The 20,035-nt window shown below is 34.2% G+C and overlaps 1 protein-coding gene across 1 annotated transcript; it reads left to right on the forward strand.

The window, feature by feature from the left end:
* LOC144349679 (uncharacterized) lies at positions 1-19,497 on the forward strand. The gene is made up of 7 exons (XM_085506020.1): positions 1-121; positions 13,146-13,421; positions 14,684-14,962; positions 16,001-16,276; positions 17,197-17,475; positions 19,063-19,341; positions 19,451-19,497. Exons 1-7 carry the CDS (start codon positions 70-72, stop codon positions 19,495-19,497), a joined length of 1,488 nt encoding a protein of 495 aa, XP_085362146.1. The 5' UTR covers positions 1-69.
* The last annotated feature ends 538 nt before the right edge of the window (positions 19,498-20,035 follow it).

The following is a 20,035-nucleotide window of genomic DNA, read 5'->3' on the forward strand; positions in this document are numbered from 1 at the left end:
TTGACACATTTGCCTGCCACACATTTTAGCAGGGTATCTCGTGCAACACGTATCCTACATCGTGTCTCTATGATGAAGACTTTCCCGATCATTATAATCCTGGTGCTGTGTCAAGTTGCAAGTGAGTAAAATTATGGCGTATATGTGTTTGAGCATTTTATTGTTGTATATAATATAGATACAGTTGTATTAAAGGAATGCAGATATATGGATTGTGTCACTCCGTACACGAAATTTGAAAACTATGAATGAATTCTAAGTGCTGCTAAATGCCCTAAATATCGGGTATGAAAAAGCCTGTGAAGTAGATGATAAATGTTCACTTTGCATGGCGTCATTTTTTCTCTAGAGGACTAGTCGATGACGTCGCCATTGAACACCTATAATTGAACCCATTCATTCCAGCACGTCAATCCCATAGAAGTGCTAATATGAAAAAGCTTGTTTACTGACAATTTAAAAGTTGAAACATTAGATGTTGTGTGTGTGGATGCCATAACAATTCATGTTAAATTTCACAAAATTCCAAATGAACAGTCACGTTTTAGGTTGCAAAAAATCGGTAGAAAAACTACCTGAAAGTGAAGACACATACAACGTTCAAGCTATAAGTAAACAGTCAAATAAACCAAATAAATATTCGAACGCACGAGTTAAAAAACTAAATTAGAAATATTCTAACATCACGTGAACTCATTACACAGTACACGAGCCGACCAACGCCAGCCCAAAACTGTCAGAAAACAATATATAATATCACTGCCCAGTAAAGACAGTAAATATTACACAGTCGTAACAGATACAAAGTGAAACATTTGTGTTTATTTTGTTATTGTATCTTCCCACTATTATCGCATAAAATTACCATAACAAATATGGTAAACCACACATTAAGCTAAGTTGCAATCATTATCGATTGTTTGTTCAAAACACATTGCACAACAGACTGAATATGTTCCTAGAACCCTCAATCTTGCCGACTTTCAAAATTATCAGGACCCTACAATTGTAGTAGTATCCTCACTCATGTGGTTAGGGGCAAATTCTTTCAATAAAATATGCTTTACAATCTATGTGTTGTTTTGTGACTACTCAAAGCATTGGCTTGTTACCAGGGCATTGTACGACACTGAATCAGAATGAACTCAATGATATTGTAGTCAACTACCAGGGATGATAAGTACAAAACATTCAATTCAGACAGTGTTCGAAATACCTAACATAAGTTAGTATCGCCAACAGTTTGCTGCATGTTAAACAAGTTTATTTTCCTTTGCTAACTGAGAACACAGCTGGCATGTTGAATAGACAAAGACAAAGATCAGCATCAGGTGATGAGAAGGCCAATATAAGAGTCTGATAAAATAGTAAATGCTCCAACTGTAGGCCCCGGAACACATCCTCCCCATCCTCACGTTTTTTGTCATCTTTGTCTTCACAGAGAATATCCAATTATGTCTATCAAACAATCTGTTGAGAATATGACTGAATTAAAATCGCAAGTAACAGTGATTATCACTTAATCACCTACTGTTAAAGTAGCCAATTTCACAACAATCTTACAATCAAAGTCACTCAGTAATTGAATGTCGAGAACTAACACAGACCCATCTTGCATTTACATCCATTAGTAATTGTCATTCTTGAGGGTTTTTTAATCCACCACCGACATAATGGCCTGTATTGATTGTTATAAAATGACTAGTTAGGCTACCAATGTAGTTGACTCCCTTAAATCGAACAAGCAGATCGAGTAATGAGAACACCATGGAAAATAGATATGTGGAAAGGATTACAATTTTATAATTTGGCTCAAATCATTTCAAGAATTTTATACAGCATTTTCATTAACATTAACCAAGAAAACCGTATGAACATTACCATGAAAGATGCAGAACAAATTAATAATAGAGATCGAAAAATATGGGGAAATGCTGCACTCGATCATCCCAGACACATAAGACAACTCCTGCATTCTTTGTTTGAACAATTCTTAAACAATCACACATTTGGTCAAATGCTTCTGGGATGGTTTTCCAAAACTGATGGTTAAAAGCACCTCTGTCAACTTGACCATTCAATACTATTTACTTCTACGTGATCTCACAAAAATAAGTGAACATTAAACTTATCATTCTTTGATACTCAACCTTAAAGGCTTGCACACAGTTCACAGTTGGAATTCATGAATTGAATAAAAAGTAACTAATTATAAAACGAGCTGAAACGAAATAGACTTGAAACAAAATATTCATTACATTCATCAAACTAGACATTTGTCATACATTTCTATATATATATACATGTATACATGTATGACTGCCATTTGTCTAATTCTTACAATTTACAGAAGCCCAAAGTACAACCGTCTGATGATAACCTGTAAACACATATACCAATATCAATCTGTACTAGAGGCTGGTATGTGCAACACTCTGTTTATTCCACCCTCACCTTGGACTCACCGAAAATATAGCGTTACTGTTTATATTTATCCAACAGAAGTGAGGCGAAATGTACAGAAATTCCGTCGACAGTTATCAATCACTCTGGCAATAAGTTTTATTATACTCTCAGTACAGCGTCAAACATATACAAACTTAAGGAAAGCAAGTGTTCCTCGCCAATTTTGAAGATATGTTACGCATTTGATTCATCACTTATAAGCCATGTTTCGGATATGACTATGTATGTCTTTGTACACGGTAGCGCCAGTTTATAGGCCGCACTATAACGCCACAGTGCAAGCCTAGTTTCAAAACAACATGGACGATGTTTCATGATTACTATTGCCCGATTTGAATGTATGTTGGGCTGCTGTGTTTGAAAACAGGAGTATTCTCCACCAATGCTACCAGCACCAACATTGTATAATATTACAATACTCAATTGTTTCATTGATGAATATCTTGGCTGTGTAGTCATGTATTGTTTAAATGACATAAGAAGAATCTATGTGTATCCTGTCTTCAATTGTTGTTGTATAATGTGCATCGTCACTTATATATTTTCTAGTTGTTTTATGTTGATTTTAATTACAATTTATTTAAGGATGCTTATATTTATATTAAACTAGAATATTAAATTGAGGGTCGGTTCTAGTAAATAGGTTTTATTTTAGGATAATAGTGAATATATTAGCGATGACGCATAATGCAAAATTATAGAATAGTAGAGCTGGCAGTATTAGAACAGGATGTGTACTACCATGTGCAATAATCCCATCCCAACAAAGCATTATTATTGCACATGCAAATCGGGTTAGATGAATCATCAACCAACGAAACACGAACAAACAAATTATCCAGACGAAGTATGGATTACAAATTGTAATAGTAATTTATTGGATAATAATAGGAAATTGGTGACAGATAGGTTTACAATAAACATACCATAGGGACGTCATTTGTAATTGATATATTATTTATCAAAACATAATAAAATAGTTTTAAAATGGCGGTGTAAATTGAACTGCGCACCATTGCTCGACACGACCGGTGTCCCGAAGCTGTCTTCATTCTGACAAAGCAGAAACAACACACACAAAAATCAGTGACTTGGTGGTGCTTAGACCTATATAGATAATATTGTATAACATGCCAGTAGACAAAGATATTCAATATGAGAGTGTGTATTATTAGTATCCATATTAGATTTTGAGGTCTATTTCTCTGGATGAAATTAGGGAAAATTAAAATAAATTAAAGAAAACTAAAGCTCCAGGGCCAGATGGCATACCCACAGAATTTTTGAAAAATGCTCCCATAGAGATTAATGAAATGTTATTTGTTTCATACAACAATGTATTTGACCAGGGAATCTTTTCTGATGAATAGGGTAGGGGATTAATATCGTCTGTATACAAGAAGGGAAAAGGATGACCCCGGTAATTACAGTAGTATTATGTTAATCAACGTCATAAGTATATTACGTAATAGGTTAAATACCTGGTTAAAACATTATAATGAAATTCTGGAAGAACAAAGTGATTTCCAGAAACATAGAACCACATTACCTACTCTTGTGGAAAAAATATGTCTCTCAGTTAAAAGGTCGTTTCTATTGTGCATTTGTAGACAATGAGAAGGCCTTCGGTAGGGTACATCATTTCTCATTGTTTTACAAGTTATCGAAGACCGGTCTTCCTTATATTCAATGTACCAGCATGTAAAGGCGGCAGTGCAAACTCCCTGGGGGAAAACTAACTACTTTAATATTAGTATGGGTTTGCAACAGGGCTCTGTGATTTCACCTCTTTTATTTTGCTTCTACATTAATGACCTTCATATAACTTTTGGACAAGGTTATACAACTGTAGTTTACCTGTGTGCTTTAAAATTGTGTTACTTGTTGTATTCAGATGACCTGGCTCTGTTTAGTAGTACACCTGTTCGTTTACAACGATTTTTGAATAATTTGGCAGACTATTGTTCAAAGTGGAGACTTACAGTGAACCTTAAGAAAACTAAAATTATTGTTTCTTCGGAAAGGAGGTCGCTTAACAGAACAGGGAAAATGGTTTTGGAAGGGTAAAAACATTCAAATTGTTTCAAAATATAATTATTGGGGGGGGTATACTTTCCAGTTCTACGAAATTGCATCAGGCACAAAAATATGTTTCTCAACAGGCTGGTAAAGCACTTTTTTGTTTGGAAAAAAAGTTACGGAATCTGGGTGGTGTGCCACCTGATGTTGCTTTTCGTATATTTGATTGTAAATTTCTATCCAATTCTCCTCTACGGTAGTGCTATTTGGGGGCAAACAATCTGATATTAAATGTTATTCTGATATTAATGATGTTATTATTGAAGTGTTAGTTTTGTTGCCACTAATTCCGCTGTTAGGGGGGAATTGGGACGGCGTTATCCATGTTATCCATGCATATTGCATGTAAATGTTGAAATTATTCGTTTTTGGTTAAAAATTATAAGTGATGTTTCTCCACATATCTAAAAAAGAATCGTATAAATTTCAAATTAATATGACAGGAGCGGATACTATCTGCTGGGCATTTACAGTTAAAAATCTTCTCTATAAATATGGTTTTGGACATATTTGGATTGACCAATATGTAGGTAATTCTGGTGTATTACAGGAACTGTTTAAACAGAGGTGCTTTGATATTTCCAGACAAGATTGGACCTCTGAAATTAATAGAAGTCCCAAACTTGTAACTTATTGTAAGGTGAAACATGAATTATCATGTAAGAAATATCTAACAAATATTGGACAGTCTTCTGCAATATTCAGAAATTAAGGATCTCGTCCCGTGCACAAATTGAAAAGGATAGGGCCGTGGTACTCCACGTACTCAAAGGTTGTGCCTTTTTGGCTGTAATGTAATTGATCGGATGAATACCACTTCACATTAGTATGTTCCAAATATAACCTCCTAAGGTTGAAGTTTATTGCACAGTATTATTACTCCCCACCTACAGAGATCCAGTTTATTTCATTATTTCAGAATCAAACCACATTTGTACAATTACACCTGGGTAAATTTATATTTATAGCTTTCGAGTACGACAACTTATGCTTGGAGAGAACACTTAGTTATTCAAATTCTGTGTATTATGATTTTATATTTGTTTTTCTTCACTTATTTATGCAACCATTTCAATCTAATTTATTATGTATTTATTTGTATCTGTACATAAGGCCAATGGCCAGAGTAGAAAATAAAGATATTGCACCTTTTCTCTACTAATGCCAACAGCACTAACATAGTATAATATTACAATACTCAATTGTTTTATCGATGAATATATGGTTGTGTATTCATGTTTTATTCAAATGACATATATGATATGCATATTCTGTTCTCGTTTGTTGGTTTTTCTAATGTGCGTCATATATTCTCTAGTTATTTTATATGAATCTTAATTACAATTTAATTAAAAATACTGATATTAATATTAAACTAGAATATTGAACTGAGGTCGGTTCTTGAAATTAAGTTTAATTTTAGGAAAATAGTGAATATATTAGCGATGATGCGTAATGGAAAATTATATAATGGTAGAGCTGGCAGTATTAGAACAGGGTGTGTACCACCCGGTTTCATAATCTCTCATGTCATCGCAACAAAGCATTCACATCGCAGATGCAAATCGGGTAAGAGTTATTTATGAATCATGAACCAACGAGAACTAACAAATCTCTCAGACGAAATATGGATTACAAACAATTATAACAATTAATTTGGTAATAATACGAAATTGGCGTTATATAGGTTTACAATAAAGCTAACATAGGGTAGGTATTATAAAAATAATAATAAAATAGATTCAAAATGGCGGTGTAAATTGACCTGTGCACCATTGTTAGGCACGACCGCTGTCCTAAAGCTATCTTCCTGTTTTTTTTTCCCACATGTAATTCCGACAAAACAAAAACAAACACACATGAAAATCATTGAAACTTGGTAATGCTTTGACTTATGTAGATAACATTGTGTGACATTCAGGTAGACAACGATATGCAATAATACAGTGTGTATTATTAGTAAGCATATTACGAGGTTTATTTCATGCTACCGGCAGCTACTTTAAGCAGCATACGAATATATCATTTATATTTTAATAGGTATTTATTTTAACTAGTCTTTAATGCAGGATTAACATACAAGTACAATATTCTTATATACTAACAAAAGCAGAGCTAGAGTAACATTACATTATTGTTTTGTATTTTTGGAATGTTTTATACATTTATGAGCACTCACACCCCGACCACCACCACAACCACCTTCTAAATCATAATCAAAACACATACAAGACAAATTTTAGATTACACAGTGAGTTCTCCGGTTTTGACATACCTAAGTGTGCGCCGCTCCGAAAAATAAACATAGAGGACAGCAATTATATAACCAGTCATTCCCCAGATAATATGTTGCCATCCTGAGAAGATGTCCAATTTTATTCTGTGTGTATATGACGAAAAATCATTTGCCTGATCTATTTCACAATGTAGCTGCTGTTGAAAAATAATAATAAAAATTAAATTGCAAAATTTAACGGAAATTGATTAACATCAATCGACCCCTTTCACATGTATGGCAGGTAAACAAAAATCCTAGTCTTCGTCAAATATTAATAACTACTTTTACCAATAAGGTGCGGAACACTGTACTAATTATTTGACCATAATTGAATATGTGATATTTTTCAATGATACTCCAAGCAAATTCAGTTTAGCATTGCTAGATAAGTAAGTGAATGATATTGCTATTTATTCGGGGATACGATTCCACGAAAAACGTTATAGAAGAATGCGAGATGACAGAAAGTAAGACCAGTGGTTTTTTGGCGCGGTATATTATTTCTACGTTGTTATTGTTCTTGAATGTTCCAATATCTGTCCTGCATGTATTCTATTGTGTCTGTGTCTAGGCCTAAATTGCAATATCTGGACATATCTAATTCTTTCAAATAGTCAATTCCGCCGTGCCAAATAATAGTGCTAGTATGAAGTATTTTTTTTATATAATTGTTCTAGGGCTGGTGATTTATAACAGAATTGGAGCATGAGAGTACAAGATTTATATTCCGGACAATAGAAAATAAAGTAACTAATTATAATTATAGAGGTTAATTCTAAGTTAAATTTATTTATTTATTTTAAAGTCGAAAAAAAGATATTTCAATCGAAATAGTATTCGAGCTGTTAGATTCAGCTGTTAGTGATTGTCTGAAAGCTATACAAGATAAGTATGTGATTTTTCCAGCAGATAAAGCATCTAACAACATTATTTTTATCTGCAAGCATTATTACATCAAATGCTTAATTAATAAATTGCTACCACATACAGATGCGAACAACACAATCTATAGTCTCTCCCGCTTACCAGATGAAGATATATATATAACATATATGTTTTGCATCAGTTTGGTATTGGTACGACAGGAGGACAGAGTGCTGCCTTGTTTGTATTGGATCCCAAAACTGCACAAGAATCCATACAAACAACTTTATATAGCAGGTTCTTGCAAATGTACCACTAAACGCTTGTCACAATTGTTAACCATCATTCTGTCTACCATTAAAAATTGTATTTTTTGCTATTGTGGCAAAGTTTATGAAACTACTGGCCTCAACCAAAAGTGGATACTTAAGAATTGAATAGAACTGTTAGATATCTTGCAAGGTCAGTACAACATTGGGTACAGTTCTATTCATACATTTGATTTTTATACATTGTACACTAAAATTCCTAATGATAAACTTAAAACTAGATTAACATCTCTTGTGCAACAAGTCTTCTTTAACAAGAATGACAGTCGTAGGTATAAGTTTATTGTTATTACACAAAACTGTTTTTAGTAACAATGAAGATGCTAGAAATAAATATACAGAAGATGCTATTACATCTATGATCACTTTTGGCATTGATAATATCTTTGTCAAATTTGGTGGCTTGACTTTTAGACAAACTGTTGGTATTCCTATGGGTATAAACTGTGCATCACTTCTTGCTGAACTATTTTTATATTCATATGAGGCAGATTTTATGCAGCCTCTGCATCAGTCAGGGAAGAAACAACTTGCAAAGCGCTTTAACAACACATACAGATACATTGATGATCTGTTGAGCTACAATAATCAGGGTATTTCGAAATATCTAGACCTGATTTATCCTTTAAAAATTAAAAAGACCACTCAGAACATGGATTCTGCTTCCTACCTTGATTTGACCGAATTGTCTATATACTAAGCTGTATGACACAAGGGATAATTTTGATTTTGAAATTATCCTTATTTGTCTAGCAATATTCCATCAACTCCAGCTCATGGTATCTATATATCACAGCGTCTTATATATTCTAGAGCGTGTGTTTTGTACAACGATTTCCGGGTAAGACACAGCTCACTGGCTTCAAAGCTCACAATCAGTGCTTGTTAGAACTATTAAAAGGTTTTTTGAAGATACAAGCATTTAATTTTCAAATTTGACATATCTGTCTCACGAATGATGAAAGACAGTATTTCCGGATATGACTCACTATAAAATATTGTACAACTTGCCCAGATATTTACATGCTTCTGCAGTTATTGGTATCATCTTGACGGTGTAGCATGCTAGCAGGGTACGCTTACCCATTCCGGACACCTGCTGGTACCACCACGTGTACAGAGTGGTTGATGGTGGTGCATACTTACACTGTTAGTGAATTGTTCGTCTCATTGACCTGATGAATTTTGTCTTCATATTTCAATACGCTCTTTACGCAAGGGGTTGCTTATTTCCCCGCATTGCGTCAGGATGCACCAATTGTCAGTCAGATGTCAGTTAGACAGCAAACGATGTTATCACTTAATAACATTATCTTATGAACCCACATACAACAATATACACCGATTTGACCGAACACCGTCATCTTTTTCCAGTCGCTTGCCCAGGATACGGGTGATGTTTTGTTGATGATCGGGCCAAAATCGTCTACGGTTTTGAAGGCGTAGCTGTAGCTATTTATCAAAATATTTATCAAAATGTATCAAAATTGTGTACATTATACAATAACTCTTCATTAAAGTAATTGAGCTGATTTGGAATATAATAACATATTTTGATTAGACCGAATACTGTCTATATTTGATGCTTCTTAAGTTTCACCTCATTCCTAAAATAACGCAATCAATACATTTTTAAATGCTCATAAACTAGTTGACAGTTAGATTTTCCATTAATGTACTGTTGTTCAAATGTATAGCATTATAATAACTCTTGGTACACATTGCACTGATATTATGGCATTTTCTGATATATTTTAGCTAGAGAGTAGTAATCGATTAAATCGAGTGTTACTAACCTTCACTTCAGAGGTACCAAGTTCGGGGAATTCTCCACCTTTCTATCGAACAAAGACACACAGATAATCGTATCGTTTCACTTTTTGTCTCAGCCGCGGTGCTTCTCGGCCGCACCCCGACTGACTCCCTTCGCTCGTGGGCTTGCCGCAACTAACTGAGATCGGTTTTATTCACATTCCAACTGTTAACTAATTACAGAGAAGTTAAAAGACTCTAAGGCGTGGCCTTCACACATATAGCCAATCACGCAAAGTACTCAACACGCCATAATGTCAGATTAATTGCCCCGGATGTCGGGACATAACTCTCATACTTATTGGTGCCTCGTTGACTTAACCAACTTCCATAGTCGACCATTATATCAGCCAGTTGTTCCTATCACTAATTCCCTAACATACGAATGAACCTGATCATGACTAGTTACGAGCAGGTGTGGATCATCCAGGGATCACCATTGGAAGTCGCTTTGGCTGCGAAAAGCGGCCTCACCGAAATACATGAAAATATAAATCACCACAGTAGGATGGTGGATATATCATGCCCAAATTGTACAACTATGCACCGAATGTTATTTTCTCACTTGGACAAATTTACTATGATAAGTGTTATCTGATCGATTATTAGACTTGTTGCAGATAAATCTTTCCTACATCAATAGCGCACAGTGAAACTTCATGTGTACTCGAATGAGCTTCGCCCATGTATCATTGTTGATTATAGACGTTTTGCACAATCTCACGAATGTCCCGGATGTTTCATTTGCATATCATTAATATATACGAGTTGACCTAGATGCTATGCGGAAGTGCTACTCATACTGTGTTTACATCGCATTCGCTATGGTACACAATACCAACATTACGGAAATCGATAAAGTAAAGAGGAAAACCGTGAAAGAATCCCAAAGAAATAAATGGACACATGGTCGGAGGCAACAAAAATGATCTCGTCGAAACATCGTCTCCATACGGTTTCCCTTTGCGTGGTTTGGCTTGACTGCTACAGCCCGGGACACAGCAGAATAGCATTATCGCTTTACTATTAATTTATTACACCTTTACAGATGAAGAAAAATAGCTGAGAATACCATAATAAGAATTTGTTGTCTTACCGGAACTGTGCAATATCAGAACGTCATGCATAGGCAAAGAGACGATGTCCGAAATGAAAAGAGGTCGAAAACAGAAAAAAATGCTTACAAATATTGACATTGTTAATTTGTGAGATCATTGTCTTTTCTCAACTGCAGACACTGACAGCCGGATTGTGCCATGAACAAGGGCTAGACCGTAGCTAGCTGTTTTCAACGAGTCGGTGAATATGATCGCTAAAATTCAACCGTTTTAACTGCCGTTCTGACTCAAATATTGCATTCAAGCTATTCTATAGTTCATGCTCGATGAATTAATGCTGAATTGCATAAAAAAACAGAGTCACAACAAAGACAGTACAAGATAAAACTTACCGTTTACTTCGTAGAAAATACACGTCCTCGAAATGGCGAGTTTACTTCCTACTAGTATCTAGGTCAAATTAGCGATTTGCATATTGTTGCGCATGCGCATATACACTTCAGGTTAGATTGTGCAAAGGGTCTATTGAATGGATAGATAATGAACTTATTGTTTTTGATGTTTTTATCATACCTGTCATGATTTATAAGTGTAATGTAAGAGAAACTATTGGCAATGACTTTGTGAATTTAGTTATTCTAGTGTTTGAGTACTCGTTTTACTCTGAGCGATATACATATGGTTCTATTATACCACCAATAATCCAACTTATATAAATCTGTTTCGTTTCTGGGGAGACTTGTACGAGTGTGAAACAGTTATGTTGGCTAGTGTGGGATATTGTGAAACTGTAAACTGTCGTGTAGAAATAAAACTGATCTTCATGCAATGGTGTGGTCACAAACTGCTGCTGCTTGTTGCTGTTAATTGGAGCTGATGAAGCGACCCTAATTTATTTGTTCATCTCATCTTAACAAGTGTCGGGTAACTGGAGAACTATTGGCGCTGTATTTAAAGTGGAGAAAGCGTCACTGATTTCCTCTGTGTTAAATGATGTTTCATGTTCTCTATATGGTTCAGGTGCTCAACAATTAAATGAAGCTTAGTTATGATAGTGTGGAAGTATTAGGCATCTGAAAACAATTTGTATATTGTCAATTACCATATGCTGTTTCGTGTACTTGTATTGCAAACTAGTTTAGTATTAAAACTAGAGAAACTAGTGTTGGGATGGGACATTGAAGGTCACACAAGTTTTGAAAAACATTTAATATTACATAAAAACTGCTGTAAGCTGTAAGCCCATTGAAAGTGGACGCAAAAACAAAACCCCAAGCTCCCTGAAGCAAAAATTGAAGAGTCACAGCATAGTTGTTTAGCAATAATTAGCCATTTCATTATCATATAAAAAGTATTCAATTAGGACATTTTATATACACCATAGATGTTGGTTTTGTTCACTTTGTTTTGAAGGGTACATAATTGTTTTAAATCACTTTAAATTTGTGTCTGATATAATCTCTTTTCAATGTCGTGATTGTGCTTCATGTGAAAGCCGGTATCGCCTAGTGATTGCATTTTTGTAAAACAAAATCAATATCTGTCCATGGAAGCACTTTTGAAATACTGCTCTTTTTAAAACCGTTGTGATAATAAACGCTTTTCAATAAATGTTTTAGAAGGAAACATTTTCCTAAATGCGTGTCTAGTCAAAGCAATATAAATGTTGTGATACAAAATAGAGGAAGCACTATTCACTTATTGTTTTATTTAATCAAAACACGCTTGAACCATTGCAACGAAAATATTGAATCACGGGTTGTGTTTATGTTAATTACCATAAATGAGTGGTATACTTATAATGTGAGCTAGTTTAGTATTAAACCTGTATGCCTTACACCACAAACTTCCCCTGGAGGAACTAGTGTTGGTATGGTACCTTGATGGAAGAGTGGCAGCAAAATATACATGTATCAAGAAACAATTATTATTATATGAATACTATGAACACTCTTCAAAGGTGGAATTAACGAGTCGCAGCATAGTTGTTCAGCAATAATTAGCCATTTTATCACCATGGAAAGTGTATTCGATTAGGCACGTTTATTTACAACAATATATAAGTTTAAAGTTGTTTTGGTCGATTCTGTTTATTACTCATGTACTCATGATTTAAAGTGACCATATTCACAATTTTGGGGAATTGTTTTTTACACGTCGCGAAAGGTTTGAATTTCAGTACACAAACTCAATCAGTTGCATACATGGAGACTTACTTACATGAGATTTACACCTGAAATATTTATAATGTACTTGCAGGTGCCTTTAAAATGACTGCAGACTGGGAAACATGTGATAGTGGATCTATAGAAGTGAAATTAATGAACTTACGCACAACTGTCATATTCGTTTATGAAATTCTGGAAGCTCCAGCAGTAGCCCCAAAAACGTTAAGTATGAAAATTCAAGGAGAAGTAACATCTAATAGTGTGAGTGTATTCCATAGAGGATATGATCAAACTAAATCATACATCATGTATTATGAAGAATGGGATATTAGTCATGCACCCCTGCTGTCTCTTATTCTGAATAGATGTAAGTATTATTACAGGACCACCAATATAATTTATATCAGCGATAATCATTGAATAGTTAATACGTATTCAATACTGCATTGAATGAAATTATTGTCGCTTGCAAGCATTCACATTTAATCCATACAAATGTATTGATGTCATTACTATGTATTTCCAGCCTTGAGCTTAAATGTCTATAACATTGTTCAGATTATAAAGAAAAGGTACAACGATAATATACTAAATCTGTTTAATCTAAATATAAAACAATGTCACGAATAAGTCAATCAATTACGAATGACGAGTGTCTATGATCATTTAATCATTAAGTCATCTAATACGATACTCGTGTGGTAAGTAGCTGAACATTATGTTTATAGTTTATCTATCTGTCTTTTGGTCAACTTCACGTGTAATGCTGCGGTTAATTAAATGTTTTCCACAGAGTATAGATGTGGGTTCGATATTAACATATCTCTCTTGTGAGTGCCTTAGCGTGTATTACTTTTACTTTTTAGGACTTTTTCGCTTCTGTATGTGTTGCCGGCTATCTACATACAGCAATCCCTTTCTCAGTGTATTCTTTGTGTTGCCGGCTATCTACACACAGCAATCCCTTTCTCGGTGTATTCCTTGTTTCTCGTCTTCCAATCTGTGTATTGGGTATAGTTCATGTCACATTGTCTAATCGTTTACTCATAACCTCATTATAACCTATAAATAAACCAGGCGTATTTATTTAACACATAAAGTTCTATATTCAGATTTAACACACTTACACAATACATTGATACTGGTCACATTAATCAACGGGAAATTAGAAGTCTCACATTGCAACATCTCATATTATCGCTCTAGTCGTGAGACAAGCCATTTATGTGTCAATTTATTTAAATTGCTCGTTTTGCTGCCAATAATGGTCATGCATTAAATGTTCGAATAATCTGTTATAAACTCCCATATTTTTGTTCATGTTAAGCTCAATTTTGTAAAATAAATGCTAAACTGCTTGGCACATTTTACAGACTGTATGAAAAAACTGTATGGCCCCAATTATTGAAACGTTGCCTGTTGACCAGGGTGAGTTGGCAAAAACAAAAGCTGATGACAAATATTTTAGCGTTGCTGTGTCACAAAATAATGAATGAAACTGACCTGGAAAAATGTTTACACAACTCGCTTTCTGGTGTGTATATTCACGAGGAATAATAACGACATACGACGCATCAAACATTTTGCATACACATGAGATTAACATTTAGAATATCATTTTATTACCAGGTGGCTTAACATTGACTGCAGACTGGAACACGTGTGAAAATGGAACTATAGAAGTAAAATTAACGAAGAGCCTTGGCTCAACTGTCATAGTGAATTATGACATTTTAAAAACTCAAGCTCCAGCCCCAATCAATTTAAGTAAAAGAATTGAAGGAAAACCAACGTCTGATGGTTTGAGTGCATACCATAGCGGATATCATCCATATAGATCTTACGTCATATATTATAAAGAACAAGATGTTTCAAATGCACCCATGCTGGCTTTGTATTTGTTTGGATGTGAGTATTAGAGGGCCACCAATATAAGTTATATCAGCAATAGCGTTAATCTTTGATTCGTTAATACTTATTCAAAACTCTATTAAGTCAAGTGTTTGTCTCTTGCAATCATTCGCTACTAGTTCATCAACATTTAATAATATCATTACTGTGTAACTTCCACCCAAAAACCTAAATGTCTATAACAATGTTTTTTGAAATGATGATACCGTCTTCAAATTATTAAAAATACGTACAACAATAATATTCTCGATCAATTTATTCTATGTTCAAAGCAACATCATAGAATTAGCAATTTGGCTGACGTTGAAAAAATATGTTGCAACTGGCCAGATATTTGGGGTTTTTGTTTCAATGTGTTGGCATTAATGTGCTGATGGCATTCACGGTGTTTCTAATCAATTATTAACGACATATGTCTTTGACTTGAACCTTAGTCATGACGCCGCCAGTTTGTGTGCTAGAGGGAAAGTTGAATCCAACTATCACACTCTTTTGTAATATATATAGCGTATAGTCATCGAGGTTCTGACAAACTGTCTATAAACTCGTTAACCCTGTTAGTTGGTATGCATGTTTAGTTAACTTATTCATCGTCTGGTAAATAATGTTTGTACGTGTATCATTAGTAGGTGATATGGTTCAATAAGGAAACGATCATATAATCAAGGATAACACATGTCTTACTCCTTGTTCTGTCCATTAGTAAATATATTATTGAAGGCTAGTCAGAAATTCAAAGTGAGGAAAGGCAGTATATCAGCCTCAGATTACACAATATTTGCATTATTTATGAGATTTTCAACAGCAAAAGATTTCCAGTGCATAATTTCCAATGACAATGCCGGGGTTCAATAGTTATCACAGGTTCAGGAAAGAGGATCAGTGGAATTGCTTTAGTACATTTCCGGAGTTCAATGTTCGTCAAGAGCATGGCGTTTGAGTGTTTTAGACCAGTTGCAGAAAATAAATCTTTCTTTTACCCAATTGTGCATATACATGAGATCTACACCTGGAATATCTGTACTTTATTTGCAGGTAACTTTGAATTGACTGCAGACTGGAACACATGTGATAGTGGAACCATAGAAGTGAAATTATTGAACTTACGTACAACTGTCATATTCGCTTATGAAATTCTGGAAGCTCCAGCAGTAGCCCCGAATACGTTAAGTATGAAAATTGCAGGAGAAGAAACGTCTAATAGTTTGAGTGTATTCCATAGCGGATATGATCATACTAAATCATACATTATGTATTATGAAGAATGGGATATTAGTCATCCACCCCTGCTGTCTTTTATTCTGTATAGATGTAAGTATTATTACATGACCGCCAATATAATTTATATCAGCGAAAATCATTGAATAGTTAATACAAATTTCTAATTAGTCAAATGTTTGACGGTTGCAAGCATTCACATTTAATCGATCAAATGTTATTGATGTCATTACTATTTGTATTTGCACCCATTATCTCAAGTATCTATAAAATGTTTTTTAAAGAAAGATGTCTCTTCAAATTATAAAGGAAACGTAAACCGATAATATACCCAATCTATTTATTCTAAGTATAAAACAATGTCAAGAATAAATCGGTATAACAATACCGAATGACGAGTATAATAAATTAATCATTATGTGATGTGATGTAATACGATACAGGTGTGGTAGATAGCTGACCATTATGTTGATAGTTTATCTGTCTGTCTGTCGTTTGGTCAAGTTTGCGTGCAATGTCGTGGTTAATTAAGTGTTTACAACAGAGTAAAGTATATAGGTTCGATATTAATATATCTCACTGATGAGTGCTTTTGCGTATTTTACTAATGTATTTGGGGCTGTTTCGTTATTTCTTGTGTTGCCGGTAATATATACGCAGCAATTTCTCAGTGTATTCTTTGTTTCTCGTCTAGCAATCTGTTTATTGGGTATTGTTCATGGCACATTGTCTAAACGTTTAGTAGTAACCTCATTATAAACTACGAATAAACCTGGTGCATTTATTAAATACGTAAAATACTATATTAAGATTCAACACACTTACACAATACATTTATACTGGTCGCATTATTCAAGTTAGTGTGCTCAGATTTCAAAATCTCATATTGTCACTCCAGTCGTCAGATAAGGCATTTATGTGTCAATAAATTGCTAGTTTTTCTGCCAATAACAACATATTCAAGATTTTGCATACACATAAGATTTACATTTAGAATATCCTTTTATTTGCAGGTGGCTTTACATTGACTGCAGACTGGAACACATGTGAAAATGGAACTATAGAAGTGAAATTAACCAAGGGCCTTGGCTCAACTCTCATAGTAAATTACGACATTTTTGAAGATCCAGCTTCTGCTCCAAATACGTTAAGTAAAGGAATTGAAGGAAAACCAACGTCTGATAGTTTGAGTGCATACCATAGCGGATATCATCCATATAGATCTTACGTCATATATTATAAACAACAAGATGTTCCAAATGCACCCATGCTGGCTTTGTATTTGTTTAGATGTAAGTATTATAGGACCATCTATATAAGTTATATCAGCAATAGCATTAATCCTTGAATCAATAATACTTATTCAACACTCTATTAAGTCAAATGATTGTCTGTTGCAAGCATTCGCAACTAATCCATCAACATTTATTAATGTCATTACTATGTAACTTCCAACTATAAGCCTAAATGTCTATAACAATGTTTTTGAAAGGATTATGTCGTCTTCAAATTATTAGGAAATCTTAAAACGATAATATTCACGATCAATTTATGTCCAAAGCAACATCACAGATTTGCAAATTTGGCTGGCGTTGAAAAATTATGTTGGAACTGGCCAGATATTTGGGGTGTTTGTTTCAATGTGTTGAAATTTTTGTGAGGATGCCATTCACGGTGTTTCTAATCAATTATATTAACGAAATATCTCGTGAAGTGACTCTTTGTATTCGCACCCATAATCTAAAGTATCTATAACATGTTTTTTAAAGAATGATACCTTTTCAAATTATAAAGAAAACTTAAAACGATAATATACCCAATCTATTTATTCTAAGTATAACAAAATGGAAATAATAAGTCGATATTACAATACCGAATGACGAGTGTCTATGATAATTTAATCATTAAGTGATATGATGTAATACTATACTTTTGTGGTAGGTAGCTGAACATTATATTGATAGTGTATCTGTCTGTCTGTCATTTGGTCAAGTTTACGTGCAATGCCGTGGTTAATTAATATTTCTTAACAGAGTAAAGGATATAGGTTCGATATTAATGTATCTCACTGGTGAGTTGCTTTAGCGTGTTTTATTGATGTATTTGGGGCTGTTTCGTCATTTCATGTGTTGCAGGTAATATACACGCAGCAATTTCTTTCTCAGTGTATTCTTTGTTTCTTGTCTGGCAATCTGTTTATTTGGTATTGTTCATGTCACATTGTTTTAAAGTTTAGTAGTAACCTCTTTATAAACTACAAATAAACCTGGCGCATTTATTAATACATCAAACACTATATTAAGATTCAACAATCTTACACAATGGATTTATACTGGTTACATTATTCAAGTTAGTGTGTTTCAGATTTCAAAATTTCTTATTGTCACTCCAGTGCGTGAGATAAGCCATCTATGTGTCAATATATCTAAATTGCTAGTTTTTCTGCCAATAATAGTCATGCATTAAACGTTCTAATAATTCATTACATGTTACATTCCATTCAATACTTTTCCATTCATCCTTTTCACTGGAGTTTGCCATTTTATCAACCTGCCATGAACTCGCCATATTTTCGTTCATGCTCAGCTTAATTTTGTAGAATAAATGCTAAAGTGCTTGGCACATTTTACCGTCCGAACTGTATGGACCCAATGATTGAAACGTTGCCTGTTGGCGAGGGGGAGTTGACAAAAACAAATGCTGATGTTAAATATTTGAGCGGTGTTGTGTCACAAAATTATGAATTAAACTGATCTGGGAAAATGTTGACCCAACTCGCTTTGAGGTGTGTATAATCACGAGGAATATTAACGACATACACCGTATTCAAGATTTACATGCACATACGATTTACATTTAGAATATCCTTTTATTACCAGGTGACTTTACATTGACTGCAGACTGGAACACGTGTGAAAATGGAACTATAGAAGTAAAATTAACGAAGCGCCTTGGCTCAACTCTCATAGTAAATTACGACATTTTTGAAGGTTCAACTTCTGCCCCAAATACTTTAAGTAAAGGACTTGAAGGGAAACCAACGTCTGATAGTTTGAGTGCATACCATAGCGGATATCATCCATATAGATCTTACGTCATATATTATAAACAACCAGATGTTCCAAATTCACCCATGCTGTCTTTGTATTTGTTTAGATGTAAGTATTATATGACTACCAATATAATTTATATCAGCAATTATGTTGATTGTTGAATCGGTAATACTTATGCAAAACTCTATTAAGTCAAATGATTGTCTGTTGCAAGCATTCGCAACTAATCCATCAACATTTATTAATGTCATTGCTATGTAACTTCCAACTATAAGCCTAAATGTCTATAACAATGTTTTTGAAAGGATTATGCCGTCTTCAAATTATTAAGAAAACTTACAACGATAATATTCTCGATCAATTCATTCTAAGTTCAAAGCAACATCACAGAATTGCAATTTGGCTGACGTAGAACAATTATGTTGCAACTGGCCAGATATTTGGGGTGTTTGTTTCAATGTGTTGGCATTAGTGTGAGGATGTAATTCACGGTGTTTCTAATCAATAATATTAACGACATATCTCGTGAAATGACTCGTCTTTGACTTAAACCTTAGACATGGCGCCGCCACTTTGTGTGGTAGAGGCTAAGTTAAATTCAACTGTCACACTCTTTTGTAATATATATATAGCGTGTAGCCATTACGCTTCTGACAAACTGTCTAGAACTCGTTAACCTTTTTAGTTGGTATGCATCTTTAGTTTTTTACTTATTCATCGTATGGTAAACAATGTTTGTAGAGACCATAATTATTAGATGATATGGTTCAATAGAAAATCGAGCATATAACCAAGAATA

Source organism: Saccoglossus kowalevskii, chromosome 12 (assembly GCF_978046115.1).
Source record: "Saccoglossus kowalevskii chromosome 12, keSacKowa6.1, whole genome shotgun sequence".
NCBI classification, from domain to species: domain Eukaryota; kingdom Metazoa; phylum Hemichordata; class Enteropneusta; family Harrimaniidae; genus Saccoglossus; species Saccoglossus kowalevskii.

What these genes read in the sequence shown, in the direction of transcription:
- LOC144349679 (XM_085506020.1), top strand. Translation starts at nt 70, where the DNA reads ATGATGAAGACTTTCCCGATCATTATAATCCTGGTGCTGTGTCAAGTT. An exon ending in GTCTCTTATTCTGAATAGAT is followed by an intron (nt 13,422 to 14,683) that starts GTAAGTATTATT and finishes TTTTATTACCAG; the next exon opens with GTGGCTTAACATTGACTGCA. An exon ending in GGCTTTGTATTTGTTTGGAT is followed by an intron (nt 14,963 to 16,000) that starts GTGAGTATTAGA and finishes CTTTATTTGCAG; the next exon opens with GTAACTTTGAATTGACTGCA.